Here is a 26,523-nt window from a genome sequence, read left to right as displayed (position 1 = left end):
GAGTTGGCCGGGAGGGGCGGATCGCTGCTTGGGTGTCGGTCAGTGGGTGGTGAGCAATTGCAGTGTGCATCACTGGGTTTTCTTTTCTTGGGTGTTATTTCTTTTTTTTTTGTTATATTCCTTTTCATTACAATTATTATTATAATATTATTCTTAGTAGTGTATCTTATTTTACTTTAGTTATTAAACTGTTCTTATCTCAACCCATGAGTTTTACTTTTTTTTTCCTCCTCCCCACCCCAGTGGGGTGGGGGAGGGGGAAGCGGCTGCGTGGTGCTGAGTTGCTGGCTGGGGTTAAACCACGACAAGGACTTTCTCATTTCCTCGGTCATGCCATGTTCTCTGGGTTTTGTGCTGTCAGGCACCTACAGATTATATAGGTCTCCATCGAAATAGTTTCTGAGACTCAAACTTCATTTTTACCCTTGCTCGTACATTACTTGCTCAGATCCTTTGTATCTTACGTTTTCGATTTTTTAACCTCCTTTCTGGTGCTCTTCTCGCCCACACTCTCTGCAAGCTCTAGCTGCTAAAAGGTTTTTTTGTCAGCTAAAATGACACCATTAGTGCAAGCACTTTGATTTGTGTCTTTACACAGAGTCTTATGCAAGAAATGCCCTCTTTGACCTGTTCTGTGAAATTATTTTCCTCTCCGTCTTCATCTTTTTCCAAGATCCATTGCTGTCATGGTGCTTACAAAAAGCCTACCAGTTTGGGAGGGTAGGTTAAAAGGTAGTTAGTACCAGCCAGTGAGGTCAGAGTAACGAAGAGTGTCGATAGTCACAGAGTTCATGTTTGCACTTTATTTTATTTGAAAGATCTTACATGTGTGTGCTGGAATGAGAAATAGCGCTCAAACCTTAGGGAGCCCGGGACTATGCAATCATCTTGAAATTTCTAGCCTCTTTTTGTTAATAGTACTTGCTTATTGCACATTGCTAAAAATTTGACTGTAGACTCTATGGGAGACCAGCCTGGTCTTTGATTCACTACATAGGCTATATCCACATGAGCAAGTAATTTGATTCAACAGACATGGATCAATAGATTGAAGCACGTGGTGCTGAGTCCCCTACATCCATCCCTGCAATACACAGTTCATGTGGTGTACTGTGGACTGGGTTTAGTTTGGTTCCCTGGCCTAAATGTCTGTGCCACACGTTGTTTGAAGGACCAGTTGTTAGTTCAGCCCCTGATGTTCCCATTAGGAACTGGAGCACTTTAAACACATACCTGAAGTGGAGCTCTGGTTTAGTTTCCTCTGAAAGGAAGTACTTTTGCATGCTTAAAACTGTTCTGCGCACCGAACCACTGCATGATGAGTGGGGATAGTGCTTCACAACGGAGCTAGTGCTCTGAATCAACACACTAATGTAAATGCAGCCAGTAGTAGTTATTTAGCTGTATAGAGGGTCCTGCAGGAGAGCATTTGGGCACTAGAAAGACAGTGATATCATAGATAGATGAGGATAGCAGCTTAAGCAGATTCAGTGTTTCGCTGGAGATCTTTTTATTCAGGACTAGTAAATTCTGCTAAAAAGATAACTTTGAAAATATGTGATCGATGCAGTGTTCTTGTGCTGTATTTTAAGTAGCTGACCGTGATTTCCCAAATGTTAAAGCACAGAATTTTTCAGGGTGCAATTTGCAATCAGCTTAATTTTATTGGGTAGGAAGGAGAGTTTGTAAAGTCAAGTCAATCACCTGTATTCAGGGACACAGCTGAGCATAAGCATTTACAGCTCTTTAGCTGAAGGCAGGGACAAAGAGAAGGTATAGTTATCTGACTGTTTTCTGCTTTTCTTCAGGAAATTTTCCTCTTTTTGACATTGACTTTCCCTGCTTATTCTTTAGCTCTGCTAGTGGCAGCAAGAATGCATGATTTCCGACGTACTGTTAAAGAGGTCATCAGGGTGGTCAAGGTTTGTGAGTCTACATTAAGGAAAAGGTCAGTGCAGTTTTATTGCTTTTATCTTTCATTTACAGTACTGCAAAGTGGTGTAGTCTAAAATGAATGTATGTCAGAGAAAACCAGGTTCTTTTCCTTTTCAGAAGTGCCAAGAATAAAATAGGTACAACATGTTTTAGCTGGTCATTTTTAAGTACTATCACCTGCCTCTTATGTAAGTCCTCACATGCTTAGCAAAAATGGTAAGGAGCTCTGTGCCCATTTAACAGGTGAAGAGTTGAATGCAAAAAAATGTTGGGTCAGAAATGTTAACAGTGTTGTCATGTCCTCAGAAGAAATAATTGATTGATTCTCAAAGCTGAGGGTGTACTGTGGGATGATTTTTTTTTTCATTAACCCAGAATACAGTGCTGAACAGTCTTGTCCTTTATTTGTTATTGAACAGAACTTTTCAAAATATTTTACTGAAATGTTCATTTTTGATAGTGTTGCACTGCTAATAAATAGAAGACAGCGCAGTGAGTCTAATAATAAGTTCACTGAAGGGGTCCGAAGTGGAATTATCAGCAGAATGTGAGCCTGAAAGTGGGAATTTCCCAAGTACTTTTGGCATGGTTTGTTTTTTAAAGATCTAGTAGTATTTTCCATATTTTGATGAAGTAAGCAGTCACCCAGTTTCCCTCATTTTAGTTTTGAAAAGTTGTAACATTTTCTTTCCCCGTAGGTTCAGTAAAAAATGACCTGACTGTGAAATACCACGCTTTCTGTTGCCCCCAGTTGGAAATTTTTGTACCACCAATATATTCTGAAGTTTGTTCCACCAAGGTCTGTCTTTAGAAAGCTCCCCTGGTGTCTGTCTTGCTCTCCACCTCGCTGAGACCAGCTTAAGCACATCCAGCCGAGTCTAATACTTGTTAATAATATTACCTTCTTAATTGTGAAAAATATTTTTGCCCCAGATCTTCATTTGTGGAACAGGAATGATGCTATTTCCCTACCAGGCATGGGTGGTATAGGAATAAATTTAAAGTGTTTTAAGTGCTTCAAGGTACTACAACTATAAGGATGGAGCAGTACAAATGCCACTTTTTTCCTCTGGTCAGCAGGTCATGTGTTTTAGTGTGCATTTTGTATGATTAATGATTTATGCACCCACGATCTGCTTCAGGATGCTTTGGTTAAATAAAAAGTTTGTTCTTACTAAGAAAATAAGCATAATAAATTAGAGTTGGAAGGAAAATTAATTTGAGCAATTGTTTCAAGCGGAGAAATCTTACTTCAAAATTCATGCTTTGAAATGTTTACTCAAGTCACAAACATCAACTAAAGTGACAGCGTTATTTACTTTGACAGGGTAAACGTGACAGCTGAATTATTTTCAGGCAGCTATAATTACAACTATTTATCACGAATCTATAAATTTGATTGATGTTTTTCAAATAAGAGCACGTTATATAGTATTTAACGAAGGCAAATAAAAAAAATACATTTGAATAACTCTTTCTGCACTCCCAATTTTTTTCCTCTTCTTTCAAGAATTCCTCTCAAAATGCCATCGAGTAGAAGTTGTCTACATTAATAAGAACTTGTTTCACGTTCTTAAAAATTTCTTTGCTTCTCAGTTTGATGTAGAGTTTTATTTCCTTTTAATTATTGCTGCAGTTACTCCGGTTTGTAAAGAGCTGCTGCTGCTTTGTGTGTTGTGAAGGTGTTGAGCGTAGTTGGGTGAACGCTTATTAATGGACGGCGTTGGATGCTACGCTCACTGCTGATGCCTTTGCCCTGACAGCTCTTGAAGTGAAACCAAGCAGGAGTCCAGATAACACTCAAACTTCCAGCCTGCAGGTTCTGCTGTATGGTTTGATTTAGCTCCCCGTTTGCTACATGGCTCGTGGGGAAGCACAGACCACTGGAAGCTGAATTTGCTTTCGATGCCAACGGACTTCCATGGCAGAAATCTGCAAGGGAAGGGGCGGCACCGACACGAGGTGCCTTCTCCCCCTGCCTTGTGGACGCAGCCCAGCAGCCTGCGGGAGACAGGGCTGTGTTGATCAGTGGCTTGGCTGAGGATGCGGGAGCGATGCTTTTTAAGAAAGCCCTGCTTGGCTTCCTGTTGTGGGAAGACCCTCAGCAAGGGGTGGCAGCCCTTCCCTAAGAAGGGCACTATTTCTGATCCTGTGCAATGCAGCTGATGCGACTGTGTAAAAGAGGACTAGTTCACCCTGTTGTCCATCAGCTGGAGAGCACCAAGCCCTACGTGCCTGTAGTCTGTCGCCCCTTTCACTGCTGTGTACCGGAGGAGTAGCTCTTACGAGGAGGTTCACAAAAATGCGACGTACCTTCAGGTCATAAAAATGAATGACCTGATCATAAAGGGAATCTGTTTTGGAAGGAAAAAGTGACAAAGCATGGCCCATGGACTCTGTCACTCATCTTCAAATCAAGAGTTCTTAATTTAATCATCTCTTTGGTTAAAAACCAGTGTGTGTTTATTTTTAATATGCGTGGCGTTTTGGTAGGATCTTGGTAAGAAAACTTTTTAGTTACTTCACAGGACCTTCTAGCTTTATGTTTTGAAGCACGCAATTAAAATTTAAAGCTTGTTGCCATTGTTGAAAGTGAATGTATTAAATATTAATAAATGCACTGATAATTCTATCTCATTTCCAGTCTAATTGAAATGATATTAACTTATATATCACTTTATATATTCCAAGTACTGTACAAACATTAACTAATTACTCAAATTGTTATTTTCTCTGTAATCATCTGTGGAGATAGCAGAAATTAACTTTTAATAAACCCGACCCTTTTATTTAGTTTAATCCTTGCATTTGTGCCTGTGTTCAATGCACCTGTCTTCGCTGCTGCCTTTTTAACCTTTACATACTATGCCCCTTCATCTAGTTATTCACCTATTGCATACTTTCTCTGCATACTAAATTATGTCTTATCTGCAGTGAGAATAATTTTTGTGATGTTTGTCCATTGTGCATTATCTAATACTGTGCGGCCCTTACGCCTGTTTGAAGATCTTAGGCACTTCTTCAATAGAAATAAAAAAACCTCGGCTTATCTTTGTTAACACTTGCATTTTACTTCTTTGGCTTACTCTCTTTATCTTTAAATTGAGCTACTTTTTACATAAAAAATATTTCTTCTCAGTTCCATAAAACACTATCTGTTAAAAAACCTATTTGTGATGAACTTCAGAAGAAGTAAAGCTTCATTTAGAAGGAATTGGAATGAAAGGCCAAAATGGGTTTAAAGGGCTCATTTTTGAGGTGAATGTTTTTTCTTACAACAAAATAGCACTTTGGGGGAAGGAAGACAAAACTTGTTACGAAGGAACTCCATTTACCAGTTGGAGATACTGCAGGGACTTTCATAAATGGGGTCCTTTGCTCATATCCTGGGGACCCAGCTACAGCTCTTTCGGTGACTGTGTTCGTAATTTTCTGGAAAAATTAAAGATTCATGCGTAAAGATAAATGTATTGCCTGCAGCTTTTCTTATTTTCATTTCTGCAATATATAGTTCACATAAACTTCATGTCCAAGCTCCCAGTGCAGTCTCAAGCCGGGTAGATGTCTGTGAGAGCAGGCAAAGCGAGGAGCAAGTCGATACGCAAGTCCAGAGTCAGAACGGGAAGAGAAGGTAACAGGGATGCACATAGCTGCAAGGTGGCTGTGAGGTTACATTTTCCGAAATAAGAAAGCTGTACCAAGGCCAGGGACTGAATGGAAAGGCGTGAAGAAGTCTGTGTTCAGTTGTGATCCAAGTAAAGCCGTGCTAAAATCCTGTGAAAGGTATCTGATGAATTAAGTGAGAGCTGTTTACCTAAGGTGTTTGAGCATGAAGGGTAGAGGATGCTCAGTACGTCAGAGTTGTATGAGCGCTCTTGGTTGAAGTGTGGTACGGAGAGAAGCTTTCAGAAAACGGGGAGAGTTACTTCATGTAGAGGAGCTTGTGGTGGTGTCTGCTCTGATCTCAGCTCAGCAGCCATGGAGCTCCTTTGCTGGCTGCTCTTGCGATAAGCTAAGAAAGTAAATTGAGAAATATTTTATGTCTCTGGTTAAATAATTTCAAGTGGCTTATAGATGATTTCTAGAAATCTTTCTAGTATGGCGAGTAAAATACAACTTGATCCACGCAGGTTGGTATTGCATACCTTTGTAAGTTGGATTGTCTGTTTTAATGAAAAAAGGTTTTATTTTTGAGGAATCCAATTTCACAGGCAATGTTCCTTTTTATAAATCCAGCTTCTATACAGCTAGTAAGCTAATACATTAATTAGATTCCTAATATATTTTAGTACTTCATACTTATTTTAAAAATGTCATTGCAAAATTATTTGGTGTCTGTTACTTTTGAAACAATAATTAACTTATTAGCACTAACTTGGGCTTAGATCTTGTAAATAGTTCTCTCTGTGTTTGACTTTCCTCATCTGAGCGGCTGTTAAGAAATCAAGCAGCGCGCTATTTTTCTTTTCAAGGAGATCATAGAGTGTTTTTGACAGACCACAGTGGAGGAACCATGCTAATGAAACAAAATTTTAAGGAATGCTAAAGCATTTTGTTTCATTAGCAGGATGTGGATACTTGAATCAGGGGGAAAAAACCCAAGAACAAAAAATTCCAGGTGGTTTAGACTGGTGGACTACTGGGATGGCCAGGGAGATCTGTTGGTGGGATGATTGGTGGGCTAACCATGTGCACAAGTGTTAACCCAAGTTCACCACATGTGTAAGTGTTTGCAGAATCAGGGCTTTAAAATTTATGCTAAAAAATTTGTCATAATTTTAAATCTCTGTTTTGGTGTAAGCAAGTAAAAGCAACTAATTCTAAAGGGTGCTTTTATTTAGTACAATAAATCTTTCAAGGTACCCATTCTTTAATATTTAGAAAAATGACAGAGAGTTGCCAGCAAATGAGCACCATAAATTATCAGTTACCAGTTAATTTGCAGTAAATGACTGTGTGTATGCTCTTAGTCCATTGCAAAAAGAGGTGAAATGTATTAATGTAGTACACCATGGAAGCTGTTTAAGTGAAAATATTTCTCTTTACAGTTGCATTGGGCCGGGAACACAGACAGACTAATTTAGCACAGCTCAGGTGATAAGTTGTAAGTTGTAAAACCACAGTAACTGGATCGCCTCTGATTTTGTCCTTACCTTTAGTAATGAGATATTCATTCATACAGGCTTTAAAAATACCTTCTTTATATTGGTGCAAGTATGTGTAAAATTACATATATGTACAATGATTACATATAAGGAGATTACACTTCTGTTTATTTACATACTGGAAAACTTTTTTTTATGTCATGTAGGAAGCATTTAATAACTATTTCTGATACATGTTCTGTATTAAGTATCACTGTTAGGGTATATGTTTACATACTTCCATAAATAGTTCATGCATAAACATTATATGGCTTGGAGAAAAATGGGGAGAGAAGGATGATGCAATAGACTGTTAAGTTTGTAGTATAAAAAATAGTGATGGTTTGCCACATCAGTGCAAATTCTGAATTTCTCTCCTATGAGTGAGTGCACAGGCTTAGAGTGGTAGGCAGTGCTGTTGAATGTTAAGTTAAAACAGTGGGGATATACTGCAATATTTTGGTACTTCACTAAGATACAGAAGTAAATCCCTTACTTTTCCAGAGTTTGCAAATGTTGGAGTTGTCAAATCAGCTGATCTATTACTAGAATATTTGTAATTGATATGACAGTTAAGATTATGTAGATATCATGTGAGTTATTACTTAGGGTTTTAATTATATTGCTAATTTGGGGAAAATCGGGAATTTAATTACCACCACTAACTTACCTTGCAATAAAGTTTTTTTCATGTATTTCTGCTAACAATATGCCAATGTTCAGCTTAGTACTTTTTTTAACCCATTAATAAAATATTTTAAGTACTTTAGAAAGACCTCTCACAACAGGTAACTTAAAGGCTGACTGCTCAGGCTAAATTTCACGTTCACTCTTCAAAAAAACCAATTGTCTCTGAAGTTACAATTTGTTTGCCCTTCTGTATAGAGGTCCAGCACAAGATACCTCTGCTTTATGCTGCCTGCTTTCTAGAGCTAGATGCTGATTGTGTATATGTAGGAGGACACTGTGGCTTTTCCTAAATGGTTTCTGCTTAGAAGTCCCTCTTGGACTTTGAACTTGGACTCCTGAAGCATTTGTGAGTTGGACTCCAGAAGACCTTGTTCTTTTACGTGCTTTGTTGCGCCCCACTGCTGCAGAATTTCAGTTAAACATTAGAACCGAGCAGCTAGCTGCACACAGGAGTCTTTTTTTTTCCTTGGCTGTAGACTGGATTCATACGTCTCCAATGGATGGTATCCCTGAAAGAAAACAAAGTAAAAAAAACATCGCTCGTAACTTCAAAATGACTGACCCATTTTCCCTTATTGGGAGCTAAATTAAGTGTGAACAGAATCAGTTTACTGTTTTGTGCACAGAAGTGCTTTATCAGAAGATGAGGTGTGGTTTTGTCCGTAAACAGATGAAACAAAAGCTGTGGAAATTTTTCTTTGAAAAAAAGGGTTAGGGTTAGGGGCAGCTGACACCAAGCTCTGGGAAAACTTTTCTCCCAAAGGAATTTGCTTGAAAGAGTTTGCTGTGAGAAACTGTAAGAGGAGGGTTTATACTGGAAGTTGAATCTTAGCCTGAGCTGTAGTGGTTGCCTCTGCTTTGACTATAAATAGAAAATATTTGTCTGCCAAATTTCAATTTTTAGAGCCCTTTTGAATTTGTGCCAAGGAAATAATATCTTAATTTATATATCTGTTTATTTTCCTCCTTCTGTGCATGACTTGAAATGGCAACTTTTATTAGATTTTTTTAGATTAACAAAAATGCAAAATGAACTTGGATATAATTTTTATGTGGGACTTAAAAAATAGCCCATAGCTATTTTTTTTTCATGAGGGCACTCCCTCGCCCCTGAAATTATTGTGCTTATAATTAAGTTTGCGTCAGTTTTTCTTAGCTGCCAAACTAATGTTACCTTGTTTCATGTGGTGTAGACTGCCGCGTGCATCAGTTTGTTGCCTTGATGGCATGTGTCCAAACACTGGATAAAATTAAAGAAATGTTTAAAAATATGTAGACAGGATATCAGCCAATGTAAAATGTTGAGGCAGGCAAGTGGTTGGCAAAGGCAGGTATTTATTTATATCAAGTTAAACGAGAAAATGTTGAGTGAACAGCTCACTCTCCCATAGAGATGATGCTCAAGCTGTGATCCTGACCATCAGGGATGGTTCTTCATTTCAGGAGGAAGGCTAGAGCCTTGTGGTTAAGACCGGCGAGAAGTGAAGAAATAATGTGCTGCTCTAAATTTGGGCTTGCCACCAGCCTGTGCCTACACCATCACGCTGGCAGCCCTCACTGCCGGGTGGTCAGCCCTCGCCCTGTTTGGCTTGGATCAGGACTGAGGAAGAGGAGGGCACGGGCATGGGACTGGATGCTGGTGGCCGGGTAGGATGTTCGGACCGTGCTGTGCTGTGGGTTTGAGCTCCTTGGTAGCACCACCAGCAAACACGACGTAGCTCTGGCCTGTCCTAGTGCAGGTGCACTGAAAGTCTTAGGAGAGACCCGTTTTAGCTCAGGGCTGAAGCTGGCGCTTGAGCCGAAGCTCGTGCCAGCTGCGGGCACATTGGCTCACCCGTGGGCTAATGTCTGACGGGTGCAGGATACGTGACACGAGTCACGCGGCATGGTGGACAAGGAGAGGGACAGACAGAGCCTCAGGTGTCCGCAAGGAGACGTGCACGGGGTTAGATGCTGAAACCCAAGCATGGTCATCTCGTCCCCAACCTTGCTTCATGAGCGACTGGTTTTGCTACTGGTGTTTTCTGCGTTGCTCTGCATGCCCAGAGGTGTTGCCGTTTTGGCTGGGCTCTGGGTCTGGCTGCTCATCTCAAACTCGGAGCAAGCGTGGGATAAACAAACTGGGCGTCTTTGCCGAAGTGCATGTTGGCTTTTTACAGTGGGAGGAGAATAATATTTTAACGAGGCGAGGCTGGTTGGGAGGAAAAGTCTTGCTGAAGTGGGACTACCTATGAGTGCATGATTCATACGTGGAGAGATGAATGACTGTAGTTTAATGATGGTGACTGGGAAGATCCATGCTCCTAAAATGATACATGAGCTTGGCATTAAGTGAATCCTGAATTAAAATAATAATAACCGTGCCCTGGCCAGATTTTCCCTCTAGCCTGATAGATGAGGCTCCCTCTTGGAAGATGGGTAATGCACGCTGGAAGCCCGTTAATGCTGAGAAAGATTTCTAGTCTGTTAATTAAAAGCTGGGTGCTGCTGCCGCCAACAGCATCCTCCTGTCCTTTCCAATTTGATCTGAAAGAGAGGAGGAGGGAGCTGGTCCCTGGTACTCTGAGGGAAGGTTTTGGGCTGTCAGTCACTCTCAAATACATAGCTAATTTGGGGCTTTGTGGAGATGCCTGAACTCCAAAAGCGAGACTAGGTTTCAGAGGCTTTCTTCTCCTCAGCAGCACTGATTCTGGCTGGCATAGCTGTGCCTGGGCTCAGCGTGCTGCTTGCTGTTGGTTTTACTTAGAGGTGCCTGGCTCTCCCTGCACATTTCACGGCATGAGATGCCACACGTGGCCTGTGGACTGTGCTCCGGGAGCATGGTGTCTCCAGGCAAAGTGTCCTGAAGTTACGGCATGCCTACGTCCCTTTGTATGGGCTGTCTTGTCTCGCTCCTCACTTTATAAAAAGCAGAAATACAGGTACTGATGAGGATATAGGGAGAGAGTGTGGCCCTGTGCTCTTGGCTTTGACCCTGGAGTCAGCTGGAAACTGAATTTCTGTCCTAGAGAAAATTCCTTCTTCGGAAGGAGTTTTGTTGCAATCAGAGGTAGAGGAGAAAACCACGACTGTGTTTAAGGGGTGAGAAGAGCTGAAAGGTCCTGTGCTGGGAGTACTGAATCACCGTTTTTAGTTTCCTAGCTTTGCAGATGGAAGCTGTTGTCAGCTTTGCTTCCTCTGGAAGATGGGAATATTCCGAGTGAAGCAGCTGCAGACCCATCATTGCCGTTTTCCCATGGAAAATGTTGATATTATTAAAAGGGCACTTTCTGTCAGAAAAGCATTCTACCAGACATTTCCTGACCTGGCTTTGTACTTAACCTTTTGTCTCACTTTCTCCATCTGTAAAATGGATGTGCTCATTGTCAACCACCTGTATAAAATGCTGAAATTTGTGGATGAAGTTATGACAATGTGGTCTCATTTAAGTTTCAGTTCCTTTGAAAGATTCCCCATGGAGCTAGTCCTATCTCTCACATAGGTAGGGACTTTCAAAATGCGGACATTAAACAAATACAAAGTATATTATTGTAAAATTACATGCATTCACTTATTCCATCTGTGCAATGTGCAGATGATCCCTTTATTTTACTACTGCTTCTGTGCATCCTGGGAAGATTACTTCTTGTCCCTCTTCCAGTCTGCTGAAGATATGTTACTTTAACATTTGTTTTACATAAATTAATCATGCTCACATATCAGGAATATTTTTGAGCGTACTCCTAAAATATGATGGCAGGTATTTTAGTTTGGGAATCTGTTTTGTTGTTGCTGTTGATAACAAAAGCAGTGAGACAGGAGGAATGAGCTGCGTTTCTCGTCTTAGTTTTGTCAGTCTATACTTAATTGACCGTAGGGGCTGCGGTATTTCTGTTCAGTCTTTGTTCATCAAAAAAAGTATGTGTTACATACTCTAATAAAAGCTAATTTGTGATATGAGAAGATACTTTCTTTACAGCAGATGAAACAATTAGTATCACTTCAGTTTTAATGTAGTGTGTATTTGAGCCAGAGTTTCTAAGGGTGACATGTTTATTTTGTAACTTAGCAGTTTGACAGATTTTGTTACTTTTAAAGGAGTTCTTAAAGATGTTATGGTAATGTGCTGTATGCTTTGGTAGGTTGACGGAGTTTGAAGATACACCAACCAGTCAGCTAACCATAGATGAGTTTATGAAGATTGACTTGGAAGAAGAATGTGATCCTCCATCGTTTACAGCTGGTCAAAAAAAATTGAAGATACAGCAGGTGAATTCTAAATCGGATGCTCTCTGTATTTCTCTCCTCTCTCCTCCATCTGTATATTCCTTTTTGAGTCAGTTAATACTAAATCCTAACTGACCAGCCTTTGATAAGTTTTAATTATGTTTATTTTGAGGTTCTTAAGAGAAGGGTGAGCATTAGTGCTTATGATACCCATTAACTAAAGGATACTTTTTTGTTTTACTGATAAAGGGATAGCTTCCCAGTTGAGGAAAAAAAAAAAGTTTTTCTCGTATATAGTTTTTGCTCACTCCTCCAGAGAGATGTGCTCTTTCAGATATGTAGCTTTAAACATCCCCTGATGAGGGATCAAAGTATGTCTGCCATCTTAGCCAGCTGCTGCAGGAAGTACAGAGTCACTGCTCTTGTTAGTGCCGATCAGGATGCCTGCATGGCCGAGTAAAGGAGTACCAGCTGAGCTTCCGTGTTTTGCAGGGTACCAGTGTTCGGTGCTTAGCCCACAACTGCTGTATTGTAGATGGCTCAGCACACTCTGCCCAGATGCTCCCCCATTTGTGAGCTGATGCAGTTACACTAAGCACTGTTATCTCCTTTATGCTTGCTTTCCTGCTGCATGTGTGTTGCCCTTCTTGTGCTTTGACCTTTTATCAAAGCATTAAATCTTTTTGTCCTTACAAAACTGGAGGCTCTCATGTGACAAGTTAAGCTGAGCTTGTGGCATGGAGGTCTTCAGTAGCTGTCCTAATGTCTGCACTTCTCTTTTATATGCTGTATGCACTCTTCCACCCTGGTTAGCAAGGATCAGGGTTGCAAAGGTGTAAGCTTTGTAATTGGATCAGAAACCGTGCACTGTTTTTAAGGTGATACCCGTGGTCAGGAGAAGTGCCATTACATATAACTTTTTTTAAAATACATATGAAAACAGTAACCCAATTACTTTAATGAGACTGCTGGGTTTTTGGGTGGTAAAACACTTGCTTCCACAGAGATTAGTTCTCATGTGGCTTAATTTCTTTACAAAGCATGAACTAAAGCTGGCACCAGAGGAGAAGATTTTACTACCATCATAGCCAATTCTTACATTATTAGTTTTTCAGGGTTTTTGTTTTTACTGTTCTAAATATGCTATCATTTAAAGGTCTGTAGGCATGTTTATGATGTTCCCAAGAGCCTGCCAAGTGCTGTAGGTCAGTACTTCAGTCCACCATCACCTCTGTGCTGTGTCTGGCCTGGGCACTGCAATTTCAGCACTGTCCTTGCACTTGCTCACATCTACCGGCACAGTCATAGAGTCTGACTGCTGAAGAATAGGGCCTTTTATTTGCAGCTTGCCAGAGTGAAGGTTCCTTTTGAAGTACAGAGATGGTTGAGATAACATTTGAAATCAGTCAGTATTTTGAAACTTGTCTGTCTTACCTGTCTGACACTACAAAGTAATTTGAGTTGGGATTCAAAACCTGCTTATTGCTTTTAAAATACCCTATGATTCTGTGTCTCTGTATACAGTTCACAAACAGTACAAAGTTGGGTTCTTTTAGTAATTTCATGGTTTTTTTGTTTATTTTCATTTCAGCTTGAGAAGGCGTTATCAAAAAAGCTGGAAGATTTTGAAGGTATAAGTTGTGTTTAGTGTAACATACCACTCATTTGTTCAAAATTACATCAATGATTGCTGAGTTTTATTTTTATTTCTTCACCACAGGTGAAATATCGAGCTATCAAGATGAAATAGAGATTGAATTAGAAAACAGTAGACCGAAAGCAAAAGGCGTATTTGCAAATTTCACTAAAGATGGTAAGTCTGTAAAGTCTTCTGACTACTTAAATAATAATGGGTTCAGATCCTGCAGGCAGTCTTAAGTGTGTGAACGTTATTGTGATAAATGTGATCATATTAATGGTTGGACTCTATGATCTTAAAGGTCCTTTCCAACCTAAATGATTCTATGATTCTATATATATGCTTCCATAGGACAAGATCTCTATTGCGTTGGGGTTTTCTCTGCCAATTAGTTGGTTCATATATCAGTCTTCAGAACAACTACATTGTTCATTACAATGACAGTTCATTAATGATTTCAGTTGTTTTTCTTTCCTGGTGCAGTATAAGCTTGGCACTGGCACCTGAGAATGTGGACCAGTATCTAGACCCTTCTGTCACTGAATCCCCCAGTTGACTAAGCAATACGGAAGGGCTTTGTGCAGGTTGAACTGGCTATTTTTCATTTGTAATTATACCAGTAAGTAGCTGGCTTCTCTTGCAAAGCCATGTTACCTGCCATAATTTGATAACACAATACTTCATTTTAAATGATGACTGTATTCACAAAAATATGTTTTAATAGCCAAGGTAATGAATTTGAAGAGCATCTGGAAACTCCATGTATTCATATGTTGTACTAGAATATTGTGTATTTCTTCTACAGATTTTCTCTAAAGATTCTTATTCTTTAAGTGAACGCCTCTCTATTTATTTAGTTTCTGTAACAGATGATATGCAATGATCTGTTGGTGGTTTTTTTCCCTTACAGATTCTATAGAAGATAATACCTCTAGCGTACTTGGAGAGGAGGACGCAGAAGATGAGGAACTGGAAGCAGCTGCTAATCACTTAAACAAGGACTTTTATAATGAACTTCACGAGAAGGATAGAGTAGAAAAAAATGAAGATGGGGAATGCAAAAATGGAAATGAAGCTCTTGTAAGACCACCAGCACTGGAATCCTTGCTTGGCCCACTCCCCACTGCAGCTAGTCTTGGCATAACAGAGTCCATAAAAGAGTGCATATCCACTAAGGACCGAGAGCCTGGTGAGTAGGAGATCAGTTCAGCTCAGAGTGAAAACTGGACACAAGCAGCCAGTTGTGGGTTTATTGTGTAATTTCCATGTATCTTGATGGTTACTGTGGTAGCAATTCCATGAATTGCTGTAACATCGAGGTGCAGGAGCTGTGAGGCTGGATGGGACCAGTGGTCTCGGTTGTTGATGTTGGTCATTGGCATCTGTTCCTCAGGAAGCTGCAGGAAAATCTGGAGTGCCGAATTATTTTCTGACGCCTGAGAATGTGTATCTCTTAGTCGAGTAGATTTGCAGTCATATGATAGCTGATGGGCATATTTCAAGCCATGCAGTCTCAATTAGGAAATTGGAGGAAGCAGATTCCTGTAAATATGACTGGGAATTAAAGCCCAAGGATGAGAATTTTAGATCAAGGCAGACTTTCTCAGGAGACATTTTACTGGAGTCAAACATGATGCAGTCTGTCTCTCTGATTGAGAATCTTTGCAATTGGCAAATATTTAGTACATTTGTAAGAGCAAATAACTGGTTGTATGCTTTTTTCCTTTGATACAGACTTTGGTGTGTGTTGTGGTGGTTTTGCTCCATTTTTCTTAAAACCACCCGATCTATCTGTGTCATATAGCTCTGTATAGTACAGTGGGAGCAGGACTGATCAACTAAGGAAGTACATTTTGCCAGAGCCATTAAAGCAGACAGTACTGCAAACAGCCAGTTGTCCAGGCAGGTTTGTTTGCTTTTTCTTATGTGTGCTTGAGCTTTATGGAGATGGCATTTTTTTTAATTCCTTTTGCATCTTAATGACTCCGAGAATGGAACATATCTAAAGGGCATTTTATTCTTTTCTTTATCACAGTTAATTTTTCCATCATAAGGCACACCTGTCTGAATGTGTTTTGTCAGCTTGCTTGGGGGTCGATGCGGCAGAACATTTTGTTATCCAAACTGTTCTGATGCTAATTTCTGTTCAACAGCACCTACTTATAATAAGGTACTGCCTGCCTCAATAGATGAACTGAATGCATTCAGATTCTTATTATGTTAGTGTTTGCATTCCAGAGACCTAGCAGGATGATTGCACGTTTATATTTTGTACAAACGAAATCATATAGAAACAGTTGAGTGGTTTTGGTTTTGTTTTAATTACGATTAAGAAAATGGATGGCTCGTGGCTCGTCTTTCTCCTGGAAATCAGTGGTTCATGTCGAAGAGAGGTCAGTAATGGCTAGAAGCTGTTGTTGTCTGGCTAGCCAATGACCTGTAAAAATGAGTTCCCAGTGATGGACATTTCTCAGCTGGCATTGCTATTGACCATTTTAATGGGCAGGCTGAGGACTGAGTTTAAAGATGAAACTGAGCTGGTATAGCCAGGTGTGTTCCTCTGAGTCAGGCTTCAGGCAGGTGGGCAGGAGAGTGCATGGCTGCTCATGCTATGGCTTGTCTGCATTTGCTGTTTGTTTTCTTTCAAAAGTGGATGATGTGCCAAATGAACTGAATTTCAAAACCAAATAGGTTTCAGTGTGTTCATTCTCTTTTAATGCATCTGAGAAATCGTTGCGGGTGTTTGAACGAGTACTTATTTTCTTAACATGTTGTGAAGCTCATATGCCAAATTACTGTTTTGGTTTTTTTTTTATTGTAGATCCTGCCTCCATGTTTGTTTATTTATTTTTATTGCAGTGACACTGCTAATTTATTTTAATCATTTAAAAGTTTCATGTTAAGTCAGATTCACTTTGGTTATGTCTGTACTGTGGGGTAGTCGTGCTGGGGTGCACTTCCCAGCCTCCGAGCCCTTGCCACGTGGTGCCTGCGTGGTGTCGGTGCATCACAGTGTGCGTGTGCATCATCCCTCCGAGGTCCTGGTATCCTTCGGGAAATCATCTGGGTTCAGGAGCAGTAACGGAGCCTCGATGTGTTTTGGATGAATGGGAATCAGGTCTAGCAGACAGGCTGGGAAGTACACCTGGCTTGCAGTTGGCCTGTTATTATGCAGAATAAAGAAAACCTCTTGTTAAGATGCCTTGCGTTGGTCACTTGTGCATCTTAGCTCTGAACCCCGATGAAAACCAATGTAGATGTTTCTGTCACCTCAGGCAATGATGTCTTGAGTTCTGCCTCATAGCTCTGGGAAATCTGGGAAAGGTTTGTACCTGGAGGCAGTATCTTCTTCTATCAGGCCAACTGGTATAGTTGTAAAAATTAGACAATTTCCAGGTTTCTGGGCCCTTCTTCAAGTCTGAAAAAGAAACGGCAGTTTTCAAAACTAAATGGGATGAGAGCAGTTACTCAGACTTTAATTTGAGATGGCACAATTATAGATCATCTTGAAACAAGAGTAGTTGGTACCTGTGGAGGGGGGAGGAAAAGATAATAAAATTTCCTGGATTTATCGTGTGTATTTGAATTTGGTTTAGTGCAATTTATATTGTGAATCTCAGCTGGCCATAGGTTTGCTATGATATTTCAAGTTCTGACACCTAGGTCCATTGGAGAAGGGAGAGAGTCATCGTAACATTGCACCCTTAAGGTGACGTTTTGGTCCTTCTCCACAGCTGTGTAAGTCGTAAACCAGGAACCTCTCCCTTCCCTCAGCCCTCTCCAACCTTGAGTCATCTATCACTGTGTGGACGTTCTGGGTCAGGTTGGGCTGGAGACCTTAGTCGGGATGATTTTGTATCTCCTGCTGGGCTCCACGTGTTGTTGGATGGGTGTATTACGTCCGGTCAGTGCAGCAGTTGGAAACAGCATGCCTGGTGCTACATGGTGAGGATTCCCAGCAAACCCTCATGGTGATACACTGCGTGGTTGGGCAGGTGGCTATTAAATAGGAGCTCAGCAAGCAGGTGCAGTATGTGCAATGTTTGGCTTCCTTAAATGCAGGGTATATCTCCTCTCCTCTCTGTAATGATATCTCTTCCTCAAAAAAACCTCTGCTGTAGGTACCTTCTACAAAGTCTTTTCATTTGGCTTTTGCATGTGGTAATTCAGTTTATAATTGCCTACATCAGCTGCTTTGGGAAATCTTCCACCTTTGTGCTACGGTGGCTGCAGCAACAGCAGAAGGTTTCTCACAAACTGCTTATACAGATAAGACTTAGGTGCAGAGCCCAAGCATTAGGAAAAATTTAGTGTATTTTTGCTCCACGTACAATTGGTATTTGAGCAGTATGAGCTTGTCTATATGAATGTTTTATGGAAACCATAGCATTTTAGCAAATTTGCATTACAAAGAGAGCATGTAAGGTACCGGTTTAATGAGTCTGAGGCAGTAAAGTGCTTAGAATAAAAACTACATTTGACTGTTTTTTTCCTACAAAGTGTATTAGTTTGCAGAGACATTTAAGCTGGAATCTGTTTGAGTCTTTGCAAAATGCTTCTTTCTTATTCTTCATGATAAAAGTGCTTTATAGTGAGATCTCAGTTTCAGAGATGGAGATCAGGTACATCAGTCTGTCCATCTCCCTGACTGTGCAGCATCCCAGCATCCTCTCCACGATCTACGTGCTCTTTCTGATTCTGCAGTTCCTCAAAACAGGGCACCGTTTCCTTTAGGAGACTGCCACAGTCAAATGTCATGGACTTCGTTCTCAAGAAATAACATTCTTTGGTTTAAAATTTCCCTTTGCAATTTATTTTTATGTCCCTTTTATACCACTTCAAATAATTTATCATCTTTCTTGGTGTTTCTGTCCTTCTGATGTTTGCTGGCTGTTACCCTCTCACCATGGCACACTGCTAGGCTGTACACTACCAGTTCATCTTCTCTTGCCACATAAAGCAAGTCGTAAACTTAATTCTGACCAGGGCTAAAAGTGAGGAAGGTCTGATAATAACAGAGATAAAGGTAAAATACAGGGTGTAAGTTGCTGACTGACTTTATATAACTTTCTCTTCGTAATATAGGTAGTGTTTGAGACCTGATTTAGTTTTTGTTTTGAATCAAAATTCACATGCAGTCATTTAGGGCAGTAGTTTCAAATAATGTCTGTGAAGTGGGTGGTAACACGCTCCTGCATGTCCTCATGAAAGTAAGCGGCTTTTGCAGTGAGAAATCACCGTGCATGTACCATCTTGTGCTTGGTTAGGCACCCAGCTGACTGCGTTCACTGCTAATTTCACACAGAATACATGAGAAAGGTTTTGGGCTTGTTCACAATTAATAGTTTGCTCATTTATTGCTCCCTGTATTTATGCCTCCATTACTGCTGCAAGCATAATCTGATACGGGCTGAGGTTGAAAGATGTTACCATTGATTTCTGTGGGTGTTAAAGACCCCATGCAGACAGCGTTCATTGATCGAATAGTTGTCATCCCTGTGTACCAGCGCGTTTCAACTTCTTACTCAAGGAGGACGTGAAAAGTGGCTTGAAGATAAAGTTACACGAGACCAGGATGGGCTCATCCTCCAGGGTCTTGCTCTTTTCCTCTGGATTTCATCCTCCATAGCTGCCAGCTCCCACTTCATGCTTTGTCCTGGCCTTGGGGCTTCCCCGATCCCTCCGTGAGCAGACTCAGCCCCCTCACCCAGCGAGGAAAAATGCATGTGTGTATGATCCCCCTTTTTTTTTGGCAGCAGCAGACGACCAGTGCCAGCAGCACTGCAGGCAGGGAAGTTTGCAGAAACGTGACATTTTTAGCAGGGTCTGAGCTGCCGTGGAAGGATGCTTAAGGGCCCACAGGCTGAAAACAGTTGCAGAATGGCTGTTGGCGGCCACATGTGCCAAGGAGAGTTGTTCGCCCCATCTGGGATCCCAGCTCGGATTGCAGCGTGGCAGGGGGCAGGCTCACTGCCCTTGCTATTGCTGCTCCATCAATGGATGAGTGTTGACCCCCTCTGTGTGCTGGGTTTCTTCTTCTAGCATCCTCCTTTCTTCCTCAGATTTTGTCTGAGTACATCAGTGCCAACTATTTATATATTTGAAAATATATAAATGTATGTGCATATAAAAGTATACAAAAAGATATAATCAGTAATTAGAACATTATGAAGCCCTATTAAATCATAATTACTGCATACATGAGAAATAAAGCTGCTGAGTTTAGCGCTAATTGTGTTACATATGCAAAGTACACTTGGTCATCAGTGCAAGTATGTGTGTCCCCATCCTGATCACTCTTCTTCTGGCTCTGGCTTCAACACTGCAGTTGCTTTGGTGGTTTTAAGCCCCACCTGTGGAAACGAGCAGTGTGCGTGACCTGCTTGGTGCCACCTTCCTTGTGTGATGCCTTCCGAGCACTTTGAGGGTTTGATCTTTGTGTCCGTATGCCGTTTCCTTGTTGGAAAATATTTTCTGTGGCAGGACTAGCTCTTTCCCAATTTTGAGATCTAAGCAATAAAAACCTTGGTGCAAGCTAATCTTTCTAATCTAGCCTCTATATGCCTATGTTTGGCAGTCTTGATAGACTGCATCCCTGATTGAGCCTTCATTATGCTGTTAATGAGATGTGAAGAGCTTGCTGCAGCCAGCATGGTAATGGGAGACCACCAGCTGCTTTGAATGCAGTTTTTTGATACCTGAAGTCTTGGGTATGAATTACAGATGACATGATTTTCTTATTTGACTATGTATGTCACTCACACACAAGTATTGCGTGTGCATGCGTTACTCCAAAATCTGTGTACACATTTTTTCATGCAGGATCTTTGCATTTCATTAAAGGATAGGAATGCTATAAATTCATTCCATATTCATGCCGTGAGTAACTAGGAAGGTTAAGGGATGAAAACTAATCATATACTTTGGCTGAAAGATTTCCAAACAAATCTGGAGAGGAGTTTTGGAGAGAAATCTGCAGTTTGTTAGAGCCATCAGGGAGATAAATTTGAGTGAAAACATAAGCTGAATCATGTGAAAACATTTTTAGAACATTCGTGGATGTTTTAGGAATTTTCCAAAGGATTGGTTTGTCAATACAGACACTCATTATAGGAAAACGTGTGTTGTTTTTGTCTGAAGTCTTGGCCAAAAAGAAGTGCCCCAGCGTAGTGGGTGCTATGGTCAGGAGAAGGTACTGGAGACTGGGGTTCGGGTTCCTGAGCCGAATGGAGCAGACCCATCTCTTAAACCTTACTTGTCCACGTCCCATGTGAATGGATGTCCTTGCCCCCTGGCTGACCAGCCTGGCTGTCCTGTTATCCCGACTATTTCAGGGGAGGAAGTCTCTTTATGCCCTTCTCTCTCCTTCTCCTTTTTTCTTATTTTTTGTTTCATGAAGTTCTGGTCTGGAATGGGAAATGTTTTAAAATCTTGCAAGCTTTTCCAGGCTTGGATTTTTGTTTTGCCTGACTCCTGCCTCATCCCAACTGCTGAGTGGGCAGCGGGCAATGTGTCTTGTGTCTTGAATTCTTCCAATAAAAGCATGATGGAAAATCAGTTTTATTTTCAATTTGAGTAGCGTAAAAGCCTTACAATTGCTCTATGAGAAGGCTAACTTGCCACTTAAGGCCTCATCCTTCCTTGCTTGAGGAAAAAAAGGCAAAAAAGCTGCTTTCTGCTCTCTTGCTCCTTCAGCTGGCTGCTGGCCACAGGCTCTTTGGAGAAGGAGGCAACAGGGCTGTTTCTCCGGTTTGGAGACACACAGCTGGGAGAAGAGGGTGAATGTGCCGAACAGGGGGTCTGGTGCGCCGTTCTGTGTGTTGATATTTGACGTGTGTGCTGCTGCCTCGATACTGCTTTTTAATGGAGCAAGGAGAGGCAATCAGCCCAAGCAGGTTTTTATGCATTGCTTTCCCTTGTGTTGAGGGGAAGTCCAGGTCTGCTGTCATCTCCTCTACCTAGGCTTAGGCTTAAGGAGGTAGAAATGTCCAGGATCACAGAGCTGGGCAAGCAGGGAGAAGAGGAGAAGCTCAGCTAGGGCTTTAGAAATGGTCCTCTTCCTGTGCCTAAATAGCAGAATTACGAAAACAGTTGTTCCCCAAATACTAAGGGAGGGTTGTGTTTCGTGGGTGACTTAGATGCCTCGGCATTTGTAGGCGCCAGTCTAAGATTTTCCTTCTGTTGGGGCTTCTTTTCAAGGTTTACTCCTGTCTGCACTCCCTAGCATCTGAAAAGATGCTGGTTCTCAGTGTGGGAGATACTTTCAGGGGCATATATAATTGCTCCTGTCTTTCCAGGGGCCAATTCTGAGGGAACCTGTGGAAACGTAACCATCTGAGGGATCACTGCCCTGCTCCTAAACCTTGGTTGAAATAGGCTGCGGATTAAAACAAGACTGGGGAGGTGGTGTTGGGGGGGTGATGACACAGGCACCTACAGGCACACAGGAAACCTGGCTAAAAAAAGTGAATAATTCCCTGCTAGAATGAGAATTATATGATATTTCTTTTTCTGCACCTGCCAGAATTTGAGCCCATTAACGCTCACAGTTATTTGGTTAGGTGGCCAGTTTGCAGAAGAAACGGATGTTCCTGCCCTGCCTTTCTGCCAAAAAGGAAGAAAAGTCTTTTGCCAAAAAACTCACTGAAAACTGAAATTGTTCATTAGAGAGTTGCGGAAAGTGAAATGCGTGGAGGCTACGGAGAGGACGTTAAATTTGTGTGGAAAGCTACCCGCTCAGGAGGATGTTATTTGAGCAATCCATCTGAAATGTCAGGAGTGGAGGCCTGGGTTCAGTTCAGGGAGGCTTCATGGTCTCAGTTGTTATTGAGAATAAAGACTTACTAACCTAGGTCAAGGAGCCACAAAACGTGCCCTTGGAAGAAGGAAATACAGTGCAGAGAGATTTGCAAGGCTTAGCTACTTTGCGTTTAATATGATGGGTAATAAATCTATGTGCAGTGCTGTGGTGAATCCTGACCACTTCATGTTTGTCTTGCATCTTCTGGAAAAGCTGAAGTAATCCTCCATTTAGTACTTTATTTTCTTGTGGTGCAGGTTCAGCTGGTAAAGGCAATACCTGCAAACTGAAAATCCACCGAAGTAAACCCTTTAAATGGAGTGCCGTTTCTGCAAGGTTTTAATATTTTTATGTAGCAGTTTGTTGTTTTGCTTTTGTTCGGTAGCTTTGAATTTAGTTTGAAAAATTAATTTGTGTATCCTCTTAACGATTAACTTCATCACACCCCTACACACTTCATCTGTTTTGTTTGTTGGTCTGAAATCCGTGGGACTGTCATAGTAGTCAAGATAAACATGCGTATGCATGAGTTGGACTGCGACTTGCGTAGATGACCCTTGTAATTAGGGATTTCAAATATGGCACTACAGACTGTTGATGAAAACAGTCATGAGTTTAGCCTTGTATAATTGTAGTTTGACATTTTTGGTTTGCTAAATGCTTTCATAACTAAAATGGATGTATTACCCAATAGAGGAATAATATTAATGTTGACACTGTTGGCAATTAAAAACAATTTTGGAAACTGAATTTTACTACTCCTGATTGCTTTTGAAATAATTTGTTTTTCAATGTTACTTTAGGATTGGTTCATTTATTAGGTCTTTTTTCTTGTGTGACAATGAGATAATTGCTATTTATTTTTTACCCTGTAAGCAATTATAATCAAAGCAGCCAAATATAGAGTTTGCTTTGACCTGGAATCAGAGTGACCTGACAACATGAGGCTACTGTAGTCTTCAGCTTTTCAATTTAATTTTTTTTCATATGCACTCACCAGAATGCATTCAGTAGGGCTGAAAAAAATTACATTTAGAGTTTTCGGTGTTTGTTAATTACAGTGGTGCAAAGCCACAGAAACTGGCAGATAAGACCAGCTTTGGGTTGGTTATTAGTAACAAAAATCGTAATGTTTTATCTAGGATTGTGTGGACTGTCTTGGGTCAAGAGCGTCTGCAAGTGGCTGGATGAAGAGTTGCTGGCAGGCTGCATGGGGAGGGGTAGCTGCAAATTAGGGGGGGAATTGCAAAGAGTTGACTAGGGATTTTTTGCAGCCAAGTTTTGCTAAAAGGAAGCAGAAAATACTTTCTTTTAAAGTCAGCAGTTTAAGATAAGGCTCAGCTTTCATATTAAAAGGTACGTGTACACCTAAGATTGTGGAAGTTGTTTTCTGTGACAAAAGACCTGGACATCGACAATTGTGTACTAGAAATAAGCGAAAGAATATGAAATGAGAGAGAGTAAATAATGCTGTTAAGTGGTACCTGGAAGGAAATTTGGAGCAAGAAACAAGGCTCTTGAGATAGGTATAAATGCAGAAGCTGGAAGTAAACAGCTGTACACTGGGTGGAAGGATACCTTTTTTCAGCAAATTCACTACCTAAATGCCGTGTTTGATTGTTTCGGGGAGGGGGAAGCCACCGCGTGCTCACAGAGGGGAAGGAAGTAAAACAGTGCTCTGTGACCAAATTGTTAACACATATAGGAACAACGCAAATGACTGATTTTGGAAGTTACGCTTAATGGCCCTTACTAATTTCCTGCTAAAGGTAAAAAATGCAAATCCACGTTACTATAGAAGTCATGTATTGAAATGCAGCAACATCCATAACAACATGAAATTGTGTCACCGGTGGTGGTATTATATTCTGTCAATGTTTTTCATTAAATAAAACATACTTCAGTGGGAAGTTGCTTTTCCATAAAGTCTCTCTTTACACTTCAAGCCAGAGTTTTTGCACTTAGTGGGAGTACTGCTTTCCATGCTACCACAGTGTCTCATGGCTCTGTAGCTGCTGCAGAACTGACACGAAGCTCCTGTGCTAAGTTCTTCCCCAAGAGCAAAGATAAAATCCCTGTTTTGGACTGCACTGGTTGAATTTGGCCTCCACTCCATGGAGCAGGCATGTCGGGGTGTGATGTTGTGGGTGCTGCTGGCTGAGGTTAAGTGTCTTGCTTTACTGGCTGATCCCCCTCTTACCTACTGGCGTAAGCGCACGTGTAGTTGCCTCCCTTACCTGGGTCTGTCAAAAATGTCACAGGCTCGTGCAGCCGTTTTCAATAACAGAATCATTTTGACAGACACGTGTTAGGGAATGACACCTTGGCTGGTACGGCCGCAGGCGGGAGGGAGGCGATACCTGCCGCAGAGGGAAGGGGCACAGGGCTGAGTTGCTGGGGGCAGAAACCAGCTCCCCCAGTTCAGCTGGGGTTGGAGGAGCACTTTGGACCATGTCTTGGCAGCAGCAAAGAACGTGTATTTTGGAGGCTGAGAGTGGCATTCGTGCTTGTGCTGAGGTATCGGTGCTGGAAAGGTTTTACAATCCATCGGTGAACTGGAATGGGCAATTTCAGACATGCTGTTGCCCAAGTTCATTTTATATGCAGGGTCTTTGTACTGGGAGTAAGGTTGATGCTTGAAGTTCAGCTCCAGAAATGCAACACTTAGAAATCGGCGAGCATTGAAGAAGTTTGCTTTAACAAGGTGGGGAGGGAATTCAAAAAGGTACGCTGAATTCTCTCCTGAAAAAGCCTTCTTTTAAATTTAAAGTTTATTGCTTTATCTCAACTTTCAGAAAGCTCGCATGAGACTTTCTTGCCTTTGAAAGCTTGATAAAAACTGTTGAAGTACTTTGACTGAAACAGAAAATTTAATAGTGAGGCATTTTGAAAATGGAACGATGTTTGTGGGCAAGTAATTTAAACAGGTACTAATACGAAACAGTGTTGTACTTGAAAGGATACAATCGGTGTACACACGCAAACTGGGTAGAATATCACTGGGAGCAATAAAATCTAGGAATTCTTCATACGGCTTTCATTGCAAACAATTTTTATGGTATGGCCTGTGAAGCAATTGAAATGCGGAGAGCTGGCACATCACTAGATTGATAATTCCTCCTGCTACTTACAACTTATTCTCGGTACAGATGTCCCCAATTCTTTCTTTCTATCACATTAAAGTTTCTTGTCTGCTTCAATTTCATGCCTGCCTCAAACGTAGCATTTTTTGAAATTATCCCTCCAATTTTTTTTTTTCCTCTTTAAAAGTTTATATCAGATGAAATCTAACTGCTGTTTTTTATCCTAAGGTTTACACGTAAACTTTTAACAAGCTCGTTTTTAAGAACAGTCTTCCTTGAGAGAGCACTTGGCGGATCCATCAATAATTATGTAGTAATAAAGCAACTGTGTAAAAATGGCACCTACGTGCCGAACAGATTGGTTTGCAGAGCCACTGACAAAGATAAATGTTTATTACATTTTACTACTTTTGGTTCTGCAGATGCAATACAGCTATTTTCATTTTGACATAAGCATCACGAAAAGTAATTTCCAATTGTGGAATGTTTATGATAATAAGGATGTATAACTAGGGAGAGCCCAGACTGACTTTCAAATACCAGCATGAGTTTGCGATGCTGGTAATTTAGAAAACAAATAAACAAAGAAATTTTTTTATTTTATTTCCTTGCTTAACAAATTTTTTAAGCAATCACTGGGATAGAACACACAGGGAACCCTACAGTGTCATGTAGTTACTCTTCTGAATTAATTACTATTATATTAATTGTTGATTCCCCAAATTTGGCAAGCTTCCTCATTCTCCTTGCTGCATCCAAAGATTTCTACTTTTAATTTTGCTACAATATGGAGAAAAATGTAGTGTCTAAAAATAACACGAAAGCCTGAAACTGTTGTTCTTGTTTCCTTTCTGTTTTTTTAAGTGCCAGTACAATTAAGGCTGTGATTTAGATGACTTTGTATTGTTCAAATCTGTCCTTTTGGGCAAAGTGTGGAATAACATAGTCTGTAGGTTTTTATGGCTGGTAGATGTGCAGTCATTTCGGTCAGTCAAGCTGGTTGATTGCACTGTCACCGCAGTGATG

At 40.9% G+C, this 26,523-nt stretch overlaps 1 protein-coding gene across 1 annotated transcript in view; it reads left to right on the top strand.

The window, feature by feature from the left end:
- The window catches only part of BRF1 (BRF1 RNA polymerase III transcription initiation factor subunit), a 176,880-nt gene that overhangs the window by 88,534 nt on the left and 61,823 nt on the right, over window positions 1–26,523 (top strand). Inside the window, exons 7-11 of the mRNA XM_050896767.1 lie at window positions 1,855–1,948; window positions 11,891–12,017; window positions 13,567–13,606; window positions 13,696–13,788; window positions 14,525–14,803. Coding sequence (XP_050752724.1) covers window positions 1,855–1,948; window positions 11,891–12,017; window positions 13,567–13,606; window positions 13,696–13,788; window positions 14,525–14,803 — 633 coding nt within the window. The remainder of the gene's footprint in view (window positions 1–1,854; window positions 1,949–11,890; window positions 12,018–13,566; window positions 13,607–13,695; window positions 13,789–14,524; window positions 14,804–26,523) is intronic.

This window comes from Gymnogyps californianus, chromosome 5, assembly GCF_018139145.2.
Source record: "Gymnogyps californianus isolate 813 chromosome 5, ASM1813914v2, whole genome shotgun sequence".
NCBI lineage: Eukaryota > Metazoa > Chordata > Aves > Accipitriformes > Cathartidae > Gymnogyps > Gymnogyps californianus.
The sequence above is the reverse complement of the archived record's forward strand: the minus strand, read 5'-3'. Positions and strand labels throughout refer to the sequence as shown.